This window comes from Pungitius pungitius, chromosome 18, assembly GCF_949316345.1.
Source record: "Pungitius pungitius chromosome 18, fPunPun2.1, whole genome shotgun sequence".
Classification (NCBI taxonomy): domain Eukaryota; kingdom Metazoa; phylum Chordata; class Actinopteri; order Perciformes; family Gasterosteidae; genus Pungitius; species Pungitius pungitius.
The window spans coordinates 11,071,761-11,085,494 of record NC_084917.1 but is presented as its reverse complement, the minus strand read 5'-3'; the positions used below and the strand labels follow the sequence as shown (position 1 = coordinate 11,085,494).

The 13,734-nt window shown below is 44.7% G+C and overlaps 2 protein-coding genes across 5 annotated transcripts; one reads left to right on the top strand and one right to left on the bottom strand.

Annotated features, from left to right (window-relative positions):
- The first annotated feature begins 202 nt into the window (after window positions 1-202).
- Window positions 203-4,925, top strand: kcnv2a (potassium channel, subfamily V, member 2a). Its single transcript, XM_037485060.2, has 9 exons — window positions 203-534; window positions 1,154-1,291; window positions 1,766-1,944; window positions 2,019-2,190; window positions 3,087-3,278; window positions 3,396-3,650; window positions 3,721-3,837; window positions 3,920-4,045; window positions 4,186-4,925. The coding sequence occupies exons 1-9, from the start codon at window positions 397-399 to the stop codon at window positions 4,474-4,476; spliced, it is 1,608 nt and encodes a 535-aa protein (XP_037340957.1). The 5' UTR covers window positions 203-396; the 3' UTR covers window positions 4,477-4,925.
- A 462-nt stretch (window positions 4,926-5,387) lies between these two features.
- Window positions 5,388-13,544, bottom strand: pum3 (pumilio RNA-binding family member 3). Of its 4 annotated transcripts, none has more exons than XM_037485292.2 (18): window positions 13,438-13,544; window positions 12,524-12,591; window positions 12,267-12,449; window positions 11,916-12,099; window positions 11,145-11,220; window positions 10,709-10,802; window positions 9,664-9,730; window positions 9,394-9,568; window positions 9,125-9,228; window positions 8,839-8,917; window positions 8,522-8,620; window positions 8,028-8,081; window positions 7,805-7,885; window positions 7,588-7,730; window positions 7,064-7,286; window positions 6,893-6,980; window positions 6,562-6,652; window positions 5,388-6,136 (listed from the first exon to the last, which is right to left on the bottom strand). In XM_037485292.2, the coding sequence occupies exons 1-18, from the start codon at window positions 13,446-13,448 to the stop codon at window positions 6,007-6,009; spliced, it is 1,950 nt and encodes a 649-aa protein (XP_037341189.2). In that variant the 5' UTR covers window positions 13,449-13,544; the 3' UTR covers window positions 5,388-6,006. The 4 variants fall into 4 exon arrangements, with proteins under 4 accessions (XP_037341189.2, XP_037341190.2, XP_037341191.2 ...); XM_037485293.2 differs by having other exon boundaries at window positions 5,394-6,136; window positions 12,261-12,449; window positions 13,409-13,445; XM_037485294.2 differs by lacking the exon at window positions 13,438-13,544 and adding an exon at window positions 13,251-13,387 and having other exon boundaries at window positions 5,394-6,136; window positions 12,261-12,449.
- Between the last annotated feature and the right edge of the window lie 190 nt (window positions 13,545-13,734).

Below are 13,734 nucleotides of genomic sequence, written 5' to 3'. Positions count from 1 at the left end.
TGTATTTTGGTGGACATTAGAGAAGTAAGGGAAGCCATTCCCCTTCACGCCACCTAGATGATCCCAAAAAGGGGACGTAACAAGAAAAAAAAAAATGAAACTACATCAGTTTGAGGCCGCGATAGATGTGGGAGGAGAGCGGGAGGATAAGAGGATAAGCTCCCACATCATCTCAGTGGGCTGCATTAGAGGACCACAATCCTTCCCTACCTTATTACTCAGCTCTACTTATGTCGACATCGCTTCTCTCTGAATCAGTTTAAACGTTTCCTCGCCTGTTTGCTAATTCCTTCTCCATCGTGGTGTTGTGTGGGCAAACTACCCGTCTGAAATGGATGTTGAGAGTTAACAAGGATGTGTCTACGAGCGGTTTGATTCGAGAGCCAGGAGCGAGCCATGCTGACCCACATCAGAGCCCGCAGCAGGAGTTTGTTCCCGGGCTACAAGCCAGGAGGCCAGACTCAAGCCGCCCAAGATGCAGCCGACTATCTGCACTTCACCAACGCCTTTGTTAAGCCATGGAACTCCATGCAGGTCAGACATTTCATTCATTCTGCAACGCAGGGGACGCCAGTCTGACTGTGAATGGAGGGTGAAAAACACACGTCATAACGTAAATGATTATTGCTCAATGGGGTGACTTTGGTTTGGAGTTTTGAGGTTAGGGTCAGGCTGCTAGTGGAGGAAATTAATTTTATTCAATGGTTAAACAAGGCAATTGTTTAAACATGTGTTGTTAATGTTCCAGAGCCCAATAAAATATGTAAAGCAGCCAATTCGCATATTTCAAAAGACTGGAAAACTTTACTTTTTGTGGTTCATAAACGATTTGCATAATTTGTAAAACAATCAGATTTTTTCAAAGAAATCGGTAGCTTTAAAAGAAAAACAGACTTTAGGTAACGTACTATCGTTGACCGCAGATAAGGTAGTTAAATGTTTTTTCATAGTTTCTTTTTTCTTTAGTTTCTTTTGATTATTTATTGATATATGAACTGAGGCGTGCCCACTATTTGCATGCGTGTTCTAATGTTAATCCCGGTTTTACTAGTGTATTCTGCTTGATTTGATACCTGTTCTATGTTTTCTAGTTCACCTTGTATACACACTTAAAATGCCTAACTCATCATGGGTTGTTGTGTTGTTTGTGGAGGATCTGGGCAGAGACATCTACGACATGTATGCCGAGTACGAAAGCGACGAGATTGAAGATCAGTTCCCGGTGTCTCCCCCCTCCCAGCTGCTCTCCCCGAAAAAACACTTCACTCTCAACATCAACGTCGGAGGAACGGTAACTTCACTGAACTTCTGTCCTGTTCGAATCGTGAATAGAAACCAAAGCGATATTTTTTTTATTTTAATCGCAACTCGTTGGCGTTAGCGCCCTGCACATTCTCCACCAGGGGGAGCTGCTCCGTCACTTTCACACCTGCGGACCAGCGCCACCGGTGGGAAAGTGAAGCAACGGCCCCTGCAGCTAAGGGCCTGCGGATGTCGATGCGTGGAAATCACCTCCGATGAGCACAGACAGACGTAGCTTGTTTGTAGTGCCCCCTGCTGGCAGCATGTTGCAGCTGCAGTTTCTTTTCTTTGTAAACACTCCTGTAACTTTTACTATTTAGCGAGTCCAGCGTCTCAAAGGTGAATATCTGCTTTTGTAATTACGCGTTTCCTTGGTGGTCGAACAAAACCAGTAATAAAACAGGACATCAGGCTCCAAGAAGTTCATTTGTATTGTGAATGTCTTTGACCCCCTCTCCTCCAGGTGTACTACTTGCCCTACAGGTTAGCAGCCAAGTACCCGAAGACGCGCATCGGCCAGTTGGCCACGTACACGGACCACAGCAGGAAGCTGGACCTCTGTGACGACTACGTCGTCCAGAGCAATGAGTTCTTCTTCGACCGGGACCCCAAAATCTTCCACAACATCTTCAACTTCTACAGGTTAAAAAAGGAAATGCATTGCAAGATGAGAGTGGAATGGATTTTCTGTCTCCTTCATCTGTCCTCCTTATCAGGACCGGAGTGTTGTGCATTAAAGACGATCTGTGTCCGCGCAACTTCCTGGAGGAGATAAACTACTGGGGAGTCCGGATCAGAAACAGCCAACGCTGCTGCCGTATCTCCTTCGAAGAGAGGCAGGACGAGCTCAACGAGCGGCTGAAGATCCAGAGCGAGCTGATAGCAGAGGTTTTTCATGAATGTATTTCTTAAATAGGCTTGTGAGGGGGGGTAGCGAACAATGTAAACTAGCTGTAACTGGACAGTTGAAGCCAGATTCCAGATGTGAGTTATCATTGGTGAAAGGCCGAAGCCTCAATGGAGAAACAACAGAGACAATCAATGTGTGGCAAAAGTGACATTATCATTGGTCTCTAAAACCTCTTTGTCTTCAGATTTCTTGTTTGAAAAGAAAGCCAACAGACTTTTTGATTAGGATAAATAAGGATGAGGTTGCTACAATTATGAGGGCTCGTCATGAAATGTCTTAGTGTTTCATGATCCCGTCAGAATCTATACCTAAGTGTTTCATATTGATTAAATACCTGATTAAACTAAACATCCCAATAACAAAGCACCCCAGTTACTATGTAGGACACACTGGACTGAATAGTCCGTATACTTGAAATGTCACAATTTTTATGGAATTCTTATTGCTTTTTTTCCCCTCTCAAGGCTAAAAAGAATAGTGCATATAAAAATACCAAAGAATAATGCCCATCCAGCTTTAGTGCTTTTGTACCTGTGAGATTTTGCAAGTAATCTTCCGGCTGACCTACATTACAAATCGCTGCTCTGCTGCGGCGTCTTGACAGATGGAGAGCGGAGAATAAGCGTTTCCTTGGCACAGATACAGATTTAGACAGATGTTTCCATCACTGAGGTCCCACTCTGATGCAGTTTGTCGTACCAGTTTCTATCCTGATCCTCTCTGCGTCATAGTTTGTGATCCTGACGTTGGCTCCGTTTCTTTTCCTTCAAAAGAGGGGATTTTTCGTGTTTGGCATCAGTTGGACACTTTATATTAAATTGTCATAAGTGTCTGTTACTCTGAACGAGATGCATTTATGTCACGGGTCGTCCAGCTGGAGATGGAGGAGAACGAGGTGCTGTTTGATGGCTTGGCCTTCGGGCCGACCCGGAGGAACATCTGGAACATGATGGAGAACCCTTTCTCCTCCATCACCGCCAAGCTGATGGCGGTCGCCTCCTCCATGTTTGTGCTGGTCTCACTGGTCACCATGGCGCTCAACACTGTGGAGGAGATGCAGTACAAGGTGTGTATTCAAAGCACACCGTGCCGTTTGATTTCTTTTGACACCAATAAATCAAACGCAAACGTTTCAATCCAACATTCACAAAGGGACTCTTTTATATCCGGTTCCGTCCTGCAGACGGCGTCGGGCCAACTCAGCGGCAGGTTCTACGGCGAGAGCGTGGAGTCGTTCTGCATCTGCTTCTTCACCCTGGAGTACCTGCTGCGCCTGGTTTCCACCCCCGAACTCAAGTGTTTTGCACGCAGCGTGCTGAACACGGTCGACCTGGTCGCCATCCTGCCGCACTACCTGCAGCTGATTCTGGAGTGCTTCGAGGACAAAGACACGCACCTGCACTCGGGGGACATCGAGGCCGTGTCACGTGTTGGAAAGGTAAGAGGGGAGGGGAGGGGGGGGGAAGGTGCTGGGATGAGATGACTAGATCCGTTTGTCTTTTCTCCAGCTGGGTCAGGTTCTAAGGATCATGCGTCTGATGCGGATCTTCCGGATCTTGAAGCTGGCTCGTCACTCAACAGGCCTCCGAGCCTTTGGCTTCACGCTGAGGCAGTGCTATCAGCAGGTCTGTGTGCACCCACGGCCTGTGCGTCCTAACACGGGCTGACAGGGAAATGCAATTCAAAATGCATTTTGTTTGCATCCAGGTGGGCTGTCTGCTGCTCTTCATCGCCATGGGCATCTTCATATTCTCCGCCATGGTGTACACCGTGGAGCACGACGTGTACAACACCAACTTCACCTCCATGCCGCACGCGTGGTGGTGGGCCGCCGTGAGTCTACGCACACAAACACCTTCAAGCCAGTTCAGTCTGGTTAAAATGACACCATGGACTGGTGGCGGCGTAGGTAATGCACCTCCTTGTGCTTTTATATTCAGTTTTTTCTGCTTGTGTCTCCTTCACACCTTCAGGTGAGTATTTCCACAGTGGGCTACGGCGACGTCATCCCCGAGACCAGCCTGGGCCGCATCTTCGCCTTCGCCTGCATCTCCTTCGGCGTCATCCTCAACGGGATGCCCATCTCCATCCTCTACAATAAGTTCTCAGACTACTACACCAAGCTCAAGTCCCACGAGTACGCCGCCGTCTGCAAGGCCCGCGGCAAGATGCACTTCACCAGGAGGGCAGCCAAGAGGCTGGCCGAGTACTGCGAGGACGCCGCTCAGCCGAGGACGTCCCGCCTGCAGCGCGGCAGGTCGTAGCTCTACAAAGTCCGCTGTGGGGGTTGTCAGGAAGGCGGATACCTGTGACCTTCTGTAGGTCGTTTCAACACGAGGACACCAGCTCGTCTCCAATAGTCTAACTTAGGACTATTTAAAGGGATATTTATTCCATCCCAGTGGGGAATGACTGAAAAAAAAGTTGTTCCTCCAAAGCTCACATATTCCAGGATTCAAGAGCAAATGGCAATCTGACTGAAATCATAAATTGACGACCCGACATCTGGACGTCTCTCTAATAATAAAGCATTTTATCTACAACGTGTTGTCATTAAGCTTTGCAGCTCTCCCCTGTGTGTCTGTGCCACTGCAGGAAATCCATTGCAGAACTGCTTGTAAGTCCTTGGTTTTCCGGGGTTCCGCTATAATAAACAGTATGTTGTTGCTAGATGACAGGTTGAGTTACATTAGTACTTAGTATAGAGACTAGGGCCGGGACTCGATTAAAAATATTAAACTAATTAATCACATTTTAATTGCATAAATATTTGACGTGAGAACAGTGAGAAGTAATTTTTTTCACATGGATTGTTAGTTTTTTTCAACCAATTCCAGCAGACAAGTGTAGAAATAGCATATTTAGAAATATAGTACTTTCAGAAATCCTTCTGTAAACTATGTTTTTTTAAGTAGACCAATACTTTCAAGTACATTCAGAACAGGTTATTTTTTCAGACGTGGACTTAGTTACCCTGGTCCTTAAACCAGTCATCTGGTGCAGTGTGGGTTGGGTGTGGGTCCTTGTAACGTCCACGCTAGCTGCTAATTGTTTTGCGTTGAGGTGATACTTGAGGCTCGATGTGAATTCCTTGTTGCACAGCTTGCACACAACCACGCTCTTATCGACGCTTCCATCAGTGTGTTTACTATAATAAGATTTCCCATTCACGGGGCCACCCGACACGGTCTCGTCAGCTTCTTCGTTCATGTTCACTGTGGTTTGTTGTTGTCTGAAGTCATGAACGCTAGTTGGTGCTCCAGTATAATCGGTCCTCCGAAACTCATCTAGTGAGAAACGTTCCACGGTGCAAAAAATAGGTGTAAAAATGCGTAAAAAATGTTTAATGTGTTATTTTTTGTGTAATTAATTAATCTTAATTAACGCGCTAAAGTCCCGGCCCTAATAAAGACTAATTTTTAAGTCCAGTTTGTACAAGTTAAATGAAAGTTTCAGTCAAAATGTAATTCAACAAACTTTATACAATTACACAGGGTACAAAATGTTCGATATTAAAATAACCGATCACTCACAGGGAAAATTTAAGGTTGTATTTAGTCATAGCAATGTTTTTATTTGTTAAAGCTGTTATTGTAAGAAACTATTCCGTTTCATTATATGAGGCTTGACAGTGGGCATTGTTGCTGTCATCTGAGCCTGTTCTCTCGATGCATCACCTCGTCCAGAAACACCAATATGTCATTTTTTACTCAAAATTCCTGTCCATTTCTCCAACTTCTGGAGGGAAAGACCACTGCTGCACAGGAAATGGCGCCGTTTGGCAATCAAAAAGTCTACTTGTTCAGATTCTCCAGCAGGATTTCAGCTCCTTTGTTGTTGCTGATGCTGCTGAGCTCCGATTTGATGGACACCAGCGCCGCCTTCACTTCTGCAGCCACAGACTTGTCGTAGCTGTTCAGCAGGCTGTGCAAAGAAAAACAAGTTAGCTTGGGGCCAGATATTAAAATATGATGAATCCTTTAACCAAGAGGTGGTGGCACGCAAAAATCCATGTTTATTCTACCCTTTTCAACTGACATGGGATGGTGCAGAAAGAGGCTTGTTTAAATAATGGCATTAATGCTAGCAAGGCAGACTGTTGGGTGACCAAGGGCATAAATCCACTAAAAGTGCTAAATTTTTGCCACCTTCAATGGCATCTCTTGAACTGCCTCTTGTGGTTCGGTTGTGGTGTACAGTATTTAATAATTTCCTCAGTAAGCCACAGATACAATGGGCTCCACTCTCTTGAAGAGTACTGAGGTGGAGGCCAAAGTACTACGAGAGGGAAGCTTGTGAACTGATCCTTGATGTAACGTGTGTGTGTGTGCGTGCGTGTTCACACTGACCTACACAGCACCATGGCTCCTCTGTTGACTTTGACCCAGGTCTTCAGTGTGTCTGTTCCCACAGTGTCCAACAATATCCTGCCGAACCGCTCTGCGATGGGAAGTGAGGCAGAGAGACGGACACCGTTATGGCTCCACTCGGATTACTATTCTATGGTGATTGTTGTTTTGATCTTGACGTCGCTGATGTCAATACCACAAACTGTTGGTTGATGCCCTCTTGTGGTGATTAAATAATTTCACATGATTCCATATTTCCTGCGAGTCTGTGGGTTTATTTTCCTATCATGCTAAGATCCAGAACCCTGCTCATGACGACCACAAAACGTACCTTCCTTGCCGGCCTCAGCCAGTGTCATGTCCTGCTCTATGAGCCATTTCAGCACCAAGTGTCCAGCCGGATGCTCCGCCATGTGAAGCTGCAGCAGAAACCAAAACTGGGGAGTGAAGAACGGCTCTTTTTGTTGGATTACATTACTTTCCCACCAGTAACACTCTGTACCTGTCCGTCAACCCCTCCTGGTACCAACTCGTGTTTGGTCAGCTGAGCCACGGCCGTCATGGCGGGCCGCAGGTCGCCGCAGGCGGACGCCAGGATGTCACTAATGGTGACGCTGGAGGCCTTGTCCGTCACCATGGTCGCAGCATTGTCACGGAGGTGCTCCAGCAGCGGGGGGGAGACGACTTCCAGCAGCTCCTTCCTCCGAACTGCCATGTCTTTTTTACTAATGAGAGGAAAACAGAGCTGACCATAAACAGTTTGCCATCTTTGACATCCCTCTCTGCTAAATGATCCATGTTCTGCCTTCAGGAAGCGCTGATTCAGGTCACTGTTCATTTGGTTTGTCAGATTAAGTTGTTGGAGATATCTGCCAATAAGAGGTCTTCCTTCTCTCCAATAAATAAATAGATTGTACGTGATGTGCTCAAAGCGTCCAAAAATATGTAACTGCAAAACTCAACAGAATGATGATTTTTGCCGATTTCAACAGTTAGAAGGATTTGTTTGGAGGATTGAGTTGTTACCTGTGGGCATTTCCGTCTCCTTTCTGCAGCACCTTGATGATCTCCGGCAGCAGATGGGCGGGGTCTCTGGGACTCAGCAAGTACAGCAAAACCTTCTTGCCATATTTATTACTGATTACCTCATCCAGAGACGCCAGGATCTCCTGAACAGGTGAGACAAGAATTTAACAACTTTTCCACACGGTTTGATTTTCTGATGATCTCAATGTTGACTTACTGAGAGCACGGCCTGCTTGACAAGCTTGGTGTCGTCCACGCAGTCGAACATGGCGAGAAGAACCAGGTGACCGAACTCTCCCTGTGAGCAAAGGACATGCTGGATTTAGACTTTTCCTCTAAATAATTACTGTTTACTTACTGACCTATTCTCAACAGCCAATGCGAGAAGTATTGAAAGCTTGTTTCTATTACGAAGGAAAGGAGCAGCATTGAAAACTTACCGTGGCAAATTTCATCATGTAGGTCTTCATAGTTTTGATGATGACTTTTCTGTCCTGGAACACAAAATAATATGCATTACACCTTTGAAAGGACAGGTCTACAAATTGTACAGTGATGGATTTTTATAATTTTGTGGACGTTTTCCCCACAATGAATTGTGTTTGTTCATCCGGACAATTCTTTAGACATAGTTTTAAAAAATTGCCATGTTTTGTCCAACCGGAAAGTTATGATATATTTATTCGAGGCTATCTACAAAGAAATGCAGCAGAAAGAGACAGATGCAGACGGCTGGATCCGTGCACGAGAATGTGGCCGCCAAAATATAGCTCAAAACATCGGGTTACACATAGGCGCTGCCAAGAAGGACGTTTTTTTGTCTACATAGAAAGCAAATGAATCTTTTGCTTTAGTCATCTACATTTACCACAAGCGCTGGCTTGAGATCCACATAAAGGTGTGTGTGTGTGTGTGTGTGTGTGCGTGCGTGCACCTTAGCTGTCCCGTGCCAGAAACAGTGCATTGCCACTCGTGCTCCATCGTGTGTGTGAGCCATGTAGACAACGGCCTCTCGGATGGACTCAATCATTTCCTGCTCACATCCAAACAAACACAAATCAAAGAGACGGCACATGTCAGCACTTCATGTATCCACCTGTCTTTTAAGGTGTGTTGATACAAATAAAATTAGATTAATTTTTACGGCACTTTAGCTTTTTTAAAGCATTACCAGATAACTGTCTTACTCCTGAAATGTTTACATCATGTGACATCTTAGATGATTTCACATGATGCTGAAGAGTTACTTACCGCTCTCGGTTTGTCAGGTGCAAACAGGAAGAAGTCCAGGAAGACTTTGTGGACCAGAGAGTGTTTGATCACTTGTTCTCTGAAAAACAACAACAAAGGTTGTAGCTGCATGGTTAACAATTCTACATAGTAACACAATGCAATCAAAGCAAATGATTAGATGAATTACATCATATCAAATAAAAATAAACTTTTGTACTCAATATGTTTAACTTCCCCAAGAAATAAAAACTTTATCAAAGCAGATTTGACATTTGTTCTAATCTTGTTTGTTTTCTCGCCTTACTTCTGCGCCATGGGCGTGAGAATTCCCTTCATGTCGTCGATGATGTTTTTCAGCTTGTCCGGATTCGCCTCTGCGACTTTCTCGATGGTGTTGCATATAGTTGACTGGACGCACAAGCAGAAGCGTCCACAGCAATCGGTCAGTCAGCAGCATTTATTACGCACATGCACACGCGTAACAATTTCCGATCCAATACAGCGCCATTTGGTCAAATTTCTAAAAACGTGGTGCATAATCTGGAAGCGGCTCAGCGGTATTTGTGTGCGTACCTTGCAGATGGTGAAGGTGTTCCCGTACAGCCCCTCGGTGAGCATGAGTCTCTGTGCCAGCACGGCTTTGTCGTTGTAGGCGTACTCGATGATGGACGAGGCCATGGCGTGGCGAAGCATCTGACGCACGTGACCTTTGAATGTTAGCATCACAACCCCGACCAGCTCCTTGTTCCTGCGTAGGAAACAGACACGCGCCACTGAAATCACATCTATATCTTTTAATTAGACCAAATCTCTGTCTGATTTGGGCAATCTGAGCGGACTCACCCGTACGTCAGCAGCTTTTTCACCACGTGTTTGCCGTACTTTGACTTACACAAGTTGATGACATCCTCTGTGGGAGACAACAAAGGACCCAGAGTTTATGTTTGTTGATTAGCTGCTCCACACGTACGGCGGAAGTAGAAGTCCAAGAACTGGACGGCTCATTGTAGATAAAATCCTTGCCAAAACCTGCAACCTTTCCTTAAACTATACCAGACACTAGATGGATGGACTTCCCTTTTATATATTAATTATATATAAATATATTTTTTTCAACCCTTTACCACGGAATTTTGTGCAAAGATAAATGAATCAAACACATTAGGTACTGTATTCCCCTACTCCGAAGTCTGTTTATGGTTTATGACGACAGTATGAATATATGGACTCAAGACAACACCTGAAACATAGAAAAGCACAATGATGGCAACCGCGAGGTTATGTCAACATGGAACTCACAATGGCGCGTTTCCACCGAGAGGTACGGTACGGGTCAGGTCTGTTAACCATGATTTGGCGAGCGTTTCCACCGCCAACAGTACCCTTACTTGATAGGCGTGGTGTATTCCAGAAAGTAGTGGTAACGTCACTTGATAGGCGTGGTATTGGACGGAAAGTAGATTGACATCATTGGATCGCGCGAAAACTGAAAGCTAACCGCAAACAACAATGGAGACATACATTCTTGCTTCTCCATATGTGGCTGTTTGTCACAAAGAGACGACAATCTTTGTTTGAGCAAAGGCTACACGCTGCAAGGAAAAACACAGCGGCACGCACAAATGACGACACTCTTTCAACCAATCAACGTTCTGCAGTGAGTCTAGCTCCATCCTTTAGTACCAAACAACTGTGCCAGGTACCCCAACGGAAGGGTACCCAAAAAGTGGTACTTTACGGATTTTTGGTACCTTTCTCAACTTTTGGCAGTGGAGACACAAATAAAAGGGTACCGTATCGCTCGGTGTAAACGCGCCAAAAGAGACCAATACAACAACGGCACAGTTAAAAGAGTAGCGGATGAAGAAGTAAAAGCTTGTATGCTCACCTTTGACCTCCTCGAACACCTCCTGTCTCTGCTCGTGGCTGCCAAATTGGATGAAACACTGCAGCACTCGCACAGAGTCATGAGCATACGCCATCTGGAGGCAGGAGGACAGTCCAAAACAAAGCGGAAGTACAGGTCACCATTTTTTTCACAATACAACAGATTTGTTCCTCAAATCTCAGCCGCTAACCAAGTTAATCCAGTGTTATGACTGAAGAATGCACCAATGTACATAATTACCATAGCTAAAATAAAATTCATTGTTTTTTCAATGGAATCTTAAAAAATGTTGGATTGACTGCCAAATATGCGAACTAGAAATATTTTTGTTCAAATGAAGGGGTTCAGCTGGGTTAGTGAGCACCAACTCCTGAAGGAACGCACAAACAAAGTAGCAAATCTGCAGTGAATGGGTGAAGCACGGAGAAAGACTCACTTGTTTGATCTTCCCGCGAACTAGCTCATGAAGCTCCGTCATCAGTTTCTTCTTCAAGTCGTTGTCGCACTTCTTCCTGTTGACACATAAACAGCACCATCATCACCACCATTCGCTCATGACTTGCTGGATAGTGATACAACAAAAGTGGAACCTGCTTTGACCTCTTGTTTTCTTTGTTGCTACATCTCGACACGGTCCCAAAAGTGAGGAATAAATAATGGAAGAATAAAAGTATTAACCTCTGGTTTAATGCCACCCTACTTCAACCCGTGGCCTCCAACAAGTCACAGGCAGGTAATTGTTTGGCTGCATTAAGGAAGATCGTTACGAGTTACGTTTTAGTAGGGTCACAAGGGGTTCAAAGGATTCTTAAGGCTTTGAATAAGAATTGAAACCGACTGTTAGACGATGGCCCATATGCAGCATTACTGTTAATTGGCCAGCAAAAGGTCCCTGCTCTCCTTTTGAGTGACATGTGGCTTTAGAGTGTTTCCCCTAGGTTCACAGCTTTTGGCATAGAATCGGACACCAACATTTCCCAAAGCGCCCCCTGTCCGCCGGTGGGAAGGAGCTTACATGGGTGTGTGTGCATGTGAACCCGGCCGTGCCAAGAGAGCTGTGGAGAGTTGAAGACTATGTAATAATGGTAGAGGAAACACTGCTTTACAACACACATATGGTCAGTTTCCACTTAAAAAAAGGAGCCTACGGAAAGAGTTTGGCATTTACGCTCACTTTCTGTGTGCCTGTGTGCATATGCGCGTGTACCTTCTGAGGTCCCCCCACACTTGTTTGCACTGACGGACGATCTGGAACATGTCCTTCTTCTCTGCCTCCTGTCTGGTATTCTTCAGATCCCTCTTAATCTGCAACCTGTTCTTCTTAAGTTCCTCCTCGGTCATCTCCTTCTTTGGATCAAGCTCACCTTTCTTCATCTTCTTGAACACTGGACCTGATTTAACACACAAAAAATGAATTAAAAAATGATTTCACTAGTTTATATGTGGACACAACTGCTTTGAAGTGAATGGCGAAACTGCCGGGCAATCGCAAGACGGTGTTCATGTTGTTATATTCCTTCTGAAGGATACACAGCATTTCCAGTATTCTCACCTTCACCTTCTTTATTTTTGGCTTTAAATGGCATTTTTCTCTTCTGCGGCCCTCCGTCAGCTTTGGAGAATTTGTGTTCTCTATTGCCGCCATCTCCGCCCTTTGGTCTGCCCTTTCTCTCTGTGTTGTTAAAAGGTTTAAAGGGCTTCTTACCACCTGGCTTGCCACCAAGTTTGGTCCCCATGGAATCTGGACAGAAAGACACGGCGGTGACACACCTGGTTGAAAGTGTACACAGCCTGCTCATGTAAACTACAGCTTACCTTTGCCTTTCTGTGGAAACTTCTTTCCATCTTTAGGAGAATAGATTTTTTTGGATTTAGCCTCCATCCTAGTGCACACAAGGCCCAACAGCAGAAAGACAGACATTCAAGCAATTAGAAATCGGTGCTCCGAAAGACATTTGCTAAAGCAAAGTCCTGCATATTTTTGGAGCTATTTATTTAGAGGCTAAGGTAACGTCTATCTCAGGTAAAAGTGTCTGCTGAAATGAAACACTACATTTCAAGATCTGAAGTCACTGCTGCGTCAGGCTGTAAGGTTTATTTTCAATTGGTCTGCATGTCAGTACGCAAGGGACTTCAAGGTTAATAAAAGGCTTTTATCTACAACTGCATACAATCAATATAGACAGTTCATCAACGCGATGAACAGTATTAGGTAACTTGGGTGGAAACAGTTAGAGTTTGGCTACTTTGCAGAGGGAGATATTTCTTACAATATAAAGAAATGTAAAAACAAATGTCAGCCAACAGACAAAAAGAAAGGACCTTATGTTACATCCGGCGGCTAAAGTTAGTCAACGTCAGCTAACGACGCAGTAACACTGAAGAAACTATGTCATTCCTATTCCGCTACGTAATCGCGTTTAGAGGGCAATACGACGCCGTTAAGTCATATTGTAACGTTAAATTAGTCTAACTTCATTGGTGTTAGTTTTAGATTGACGCTACGTTACTCGATAATATTAGCGAGTGATAGACCGAGTACCTTTTTCCGAAGCAATAACCTGAATTAACGTTGTAGCATTTGTAATAAACAATGCGTTGGATATTATTACTGCCAATAATGCCATGCGCTTCTGTGGTTTATCCGTAACTGTAAGGCAAACTATACAAAATATACATCATTTTTCTGGTTTAGTTTACATTTCAGGCGTACACACGCGACGTCTCACCTCAGTCCCATGCGTTCTCTGAAACGGCACGGTTTACGGCACAAAAGCGTCCAATCATACTAAGCCTTCATTGCCGTAAAGTGTAGGTTGTCGCAACGATGGAAGACTCTTTCTTAAAATAGTGGCATCGATCGTTGCCAGGCAACACCTCCAAACTAAAACGGACTGGCAGACATTAAACAACTTAAATTTCACGTGAAACGTTTCATTCTGTATCCGTTAGAAAATATAATTTTTAGCTAACGTTAGTTACGGGTAATTTGTTTGCCGTTGGAGAGCATCAGACTCAAGGTTAAC